Genomic DNA, 5,154 nt, shown 5'->3' with positions numbered 1-5,154 from the left:
CATATATACATTCATACATACGTACGTACATACGTGCGTACATACATACATACATATATACATACATAGATACATGCGTACATACACACACATACATATATACATACATACACACATACATACATATATACATACACACACATACATACATACACACACATCTATCCATCCATCCATCCATCCATACATACATACATACATACATACATCTGGCAGTGACTCTCTTGGCTTTAGTGTTATCAAGTATGTTTTGTTATGGTATAAAAGATGGGCTACAGCAAATACTGTTTGTCAAATGCTTGACCTTAACCAGTTGAGCTTGTCCCATAGTGGCTGACGATACGTGCATCTCTGATCATGGGCAGGAGTAGTAGAAGTGCATGATAGCCATGTATTGAGAATGATTCGTTGGGATTTGAATAATTCACCCCTGGAAACATGGGTGTTTCATTCATCATCCTTAAACAAACCTTATTTGGGGATCTTTTGAGTGGAATGGGTTACTCAACCTGAAGGAAATTTTTAACTGGGTCGCACCTGCAAAGTCATGCACAGTTCATCTTGATATAAGGTTACCATGCGTGCGCACATATTGTTGTGATGCATATACCTAGTGTGTCCTTATCAGATGGGTTGTCGTGGTTGGTATACTGGGCTGTCATGATGGGTGCCAGATAGGCTGTCATGATGAGTATACCAGCATCACTTTAATGGCATATGCTGCTCTCTCACTCAATACATACATATTTGTGTCATATTCATTAGACAATGATTTTAGAAGTGACATTTTTTTTTGTAAGATAAAACCTTCAATTTACTAAAATTCATTTTGGTATACAAAATACTGTCAAATCTGAAAATAGAATTAGGAATGTATTATAATCATTCTGTATTTGATATATCATTTTTATTTACATACATGTTTATATTCGAAAGTAACTTCTTAAAATGATAAACACACATAGACATTCAATAATCCTGCACATTGTAATTTATTTGATGTTGACTTCTGTTACAAAGCATAATAATAACAGGGGTATGGATCTTGTAATAAATAAGGAGGGCAACTGAGTATTATAATACTAATAATAATAATAATAATAATAATAACAGCAACAATAATAATAATTATGGCAATCCTTTCTACTATAGACGAAAGGCCTGAAATTTTGGGGGTGGAGGACTAGTCGATTACATCGACCCCAGTATTTTGCTTGTATTTAATTTATTGACCCCGAAAGGATGAAAGGTGAAGCCAACCTCAGCGGAATTTGAACTCAGAATATAGCGGCAGACAAAATACTGTTAAGTATTTTACCCGGCTTGCTAACGGTTCTACTACCTTAATAATAATAATAATAATGGTTTCAAGTTTTACCACAAGGGCAGCGGTTTTGGGGGAGGGGTTAAGTCGATTACATTGACAACCCATCCCAGGGTTCAGCTGGTACTTATTCTATTGACCCCGAAAGGGTGAAAGGCAAAGTCAACCTCAGCAGAATTTGAACTCAGAACATAGCAGCAGCAGATGAAATACCATGAAGCATTTCGCCCGGTGTGCTAATGATTCAGCCAGCTCGCCAATAATAATAATAATAATAATAATAATAAGGCTGTGGTGGTATCTGATTTTAATTGATTGGAAGTGTTATCAAGTACATTGTTCTGTTTTGGTATAAAAAGATGGGCTACAGCAAATATTCTGCTTAATACCCCAGATTTCCTCGTCAGTTGCTTGACCTTCACCAGTTGAGCATGTCCCTTGGTGTGGCTGATGATATGTGCATCTCTGATCATGAGCAGAAGTAGTGGGGAGCATCATAGTCATGTGTTGAGAGGAATTCTTTGGGGTTTGAATAATTCACCTTTGGAAACATGAGTGTTTTGCTCAACATCCTTAAACAAACCTTATTCAGAGACCTTTTGAGCGGGATGGGCTACTCGACCTGAAGAAAAATTCTAACTGGGCCCCACCTGTGAGGTCATGCGCTGTTTATCTTGATATGAGATCACAATGTCTCACACATATGTTTGTGATGCATGTGTTTAGTGTACCCTTATCAGACAGGTAGTCATGATGGGTATAATGGACTTCATATATTTTACCCCAGTGTCACTTTGATGGCATGCACTGCTCTCTCACTCAATAATAATAATAATAATAATAATAATAATAATAATAATAAAAATAAAAGCCGTATCTCTGAACGTTGTCATTAATCAATGGGATCCTTAGGTGTCACACATTTTGTGTATGGATTCATATTCAAATGAAATTTTGTTCTTGTTGTTCATTGCAGCCATTACAAGAACAGATGTGACATAGGCTTTCATTGATTATCATATTTATTATGGCAGATGTCAAAATGTCATAATCACGTTTTTACTCTTTTTCGCACAGTGGTAGGGGTGGTCCTAAATTTATGTAAATTTCATATACATACATACATACATACATACATACACACACATACATGCACACATACAAATATACATACATAACTACATACACACACACACCAATATATATCTAATTACACACATGTACACATACGCATATATACATGCATACATAAGAATATACATACATCCCTACATACACACACACACCAAAATATATCTAATTACACACATGTACACACACACATATACATGCATACATAAGAATATACATACATACCTACATACACACACACACACACGTTCATATGCACATGCACACACACACAGATCTATTTCAATTTCACATTTTACAACAAATTATCGTGTTCTGCTGTTTGCCTGACCATATAATTCCACTATTTTCGCCTGATCTCTTTGCAGTAACATTGAAGAGAGGGGTATAAAGTTTCCAATCACGATGGCAGCTACAGCCAGAGGAGAACGTGAAATGATGGAAAGAGCCTCTAAAAAATTGACAGAAACAAAGGATCCACTTGAGAGATTGCGTCTTCAGTGTCTGTCACGTGGGGCAAAAGGCATCAAAGGGCTTGCTAGGTAAGTTTGTGCTATAGTTCCCCCTTTAGATAAAAGAAGTGAGTTGTAACTTGTAGCCTCTTTTGTAATTCTGTTAGAAATACTTGTGTTATTAAACATAAATGAATGAGAATGAGGATATATTGAGGGCAATATGAAGTTCAATATTTGTGTTATTAGATATAAATGAATGAGAACAAGGATATATTGAGGGCAATGTGAAGTTCAATATTTGTGTTATTAGATATAAATGAATGAGAATGAGGATATATTGAGGGCAATGTGAAGTTCAATATTTGTGTTATTAGATATAAATAAATGAGAACAAGGATATATTGAGGGCAATGTGAAGTTCAATATTTGTGTTATTAGATATAAATGAATGAGAATGAGGATATATTGAGGGCAATATGAAGTTCAATATTTGTGTTATTAGATATAAATGAATGAGAATGAGGATATATTGAGGGCAATGTGAAGTTCAATATTTGTGTTATTAGATATAAATGAACGAGAACAAGGATATATTGAGGGCAATGTGAAGTTCAATATGACTGAAACAACTAAAAGAATAAAAGTAAAAGAACACTGGTCTATAGTGTTCCAAAATTTCAATCAACTGATCTTACTGAATTTATCTCCCTTGCTTGTGTTACTTTAAACATTCCTAAAATGGATTTTATCTACTAATTGCTTGGCTATATCTCATTCACTAGAAGTTTCTCAACACCTTATATTACATTTGTGAGACTCCATGATATTTATGCTTAGTAAGCAGAATATCTTCTTTGAGTTCTTTTTTCACTCAGTTATATTGTTAATCATTGGTAACATTTAGTTTTGTGGTAACACCTTTTTCTATTTTATGATAATGTAGTTATAACACTGCTTGTGTGATATTACTAAAAATGACCTCATTGACCAAAATCATGCTGGAACTTGTATCCCTTAACTTTGTTTCATGACAGGTGACTACATGTATATTTAGATTTAGGGAGCAGTTTTAGAAGCCCACCCATATATGTATGTATGTGTGTATGTATATATATATATATATATATATATATATATACATACACACATACATACATATATGGGTGGGTTTCTACTATACTATATTCATACTATATTCATATGTATATACTGAATGATAAATATTTTTCTTTTCTCTTTCTCCTTTTACAGTTATTGTTCTCTTTCTTGCTTTTCTATCTCCTTATCTCTGTTTTTCTCCCACACTCTCTCATACACAAGTACAAACATGCAAACACACTTGAAAACCTGAATGTTTGTACATCCACAAATACATTCTACAATTATAAAACTACAAATATTTGTGAAAATTTCTAAGAAGAGAAACTATAATAATTATTATTATGTGATGATACATCCGTTCTAGGTTTCTCATCTAGGTTGTTAAAATCACAGTATCTTGATAGTTGTACCCCACCTCACAACTTTCTTTAGACACCTGCCATATTTTGATAATGTCCTCAAAATCTTGATAAATTAAATTAAATTGAATTTTTCCCTGTAAATTTGGATTTTTATCCATATTATTATCATAATTATATATACATATATATACACGTACTCATACACACACACATTCACACATCACAAACGCATACATTTTTCTCTCTCTTCGACCCTCCTCTTTGTCTATCGAAAACCGATTGCTTACACCTTCTCATACCACTCTAAACAGACTTGTACGTAATGTAACAAGTACGGAGCAGCTCTTTTTTTTTTGCAGGACAATAACCCGGTTACACGTTAATGCGATAATCCAATTATTAGATAATCAAGTGTCATCCGATAATGCAGTGGCTAGGTGATCAGAGACCCAAGTTACTGTGTTATCTACCCAACCAACGTTTCGGTCCTCAGCTGACCACGGCCCAACTAGCCGGCTGATCGTGTAACAAGGTAACCCCTAACACCTGACCCTCGTAATCCCGTTTATATACTTTGGCCACACATTCTCTCTATCTCTGACATTGTCCTTGCTTTCGCTTTTGTGTATAAACAGGGCTATCTTAGCAGCATTTATAGCCTTTACCCCGGGTAGACTAATGCACTGGGCCCTATAGTATCTGCTTATTGATAGCAAGTTACAGCGGACATAGAGTAGAATTGGTACCCCAGATGGCGTATATATTCCTCACCTGGACAGGA

General features: G+C 34.8%; 1 protein-coding gene across 1 annotated transcript in view; it reads left to right on the top strand.

Annotated features, from left to right (window-relative positions):
* LOC106882096 (calcyphosin-like protein) overlaps window positions 1-5,154 on the top strand; it is a 16,842-nt gene that overhangs the window by 812 nt on the left and 10,876 nt on the right. Inside the window, exons 2-3 of the mRNA XM_052970977.1 lie at window positions 2,824-2,997; window positions 3,854-3,917. Coding sequence (XP_052826937.1) covers window positions 2,861-2,997; window positions 3,854-3,917 — 201 coding nt within the window. The 5' untranslated portion in view covers window positions 2,824-2,860. The remainder of the gene's footprint in view (window positions 1-2,823; window positions 2,998-3,853; window positions 3,918-5,154) is intronic.

The sequence above is a fragment of the Octopus bimaculoides genome, chromosome 10 (assembly GCF_001194135.2).
Source record: "Octopus bimaculoides isolate UCB-OBI-ISO-001 chromosome 10, ASM119413v2, whole genome shotgun sequence".
In the NCBI taxonomy this organism is placed as follows: Eukaryota; Metazoa; Mollusca; class Cephalopoda; order Octopoda; family Octopodidae; genus Octopus; species Octopus bimaculoides.
This window is presented reverse-complemented; position numbering and strand designations above follow the sequence as displayed.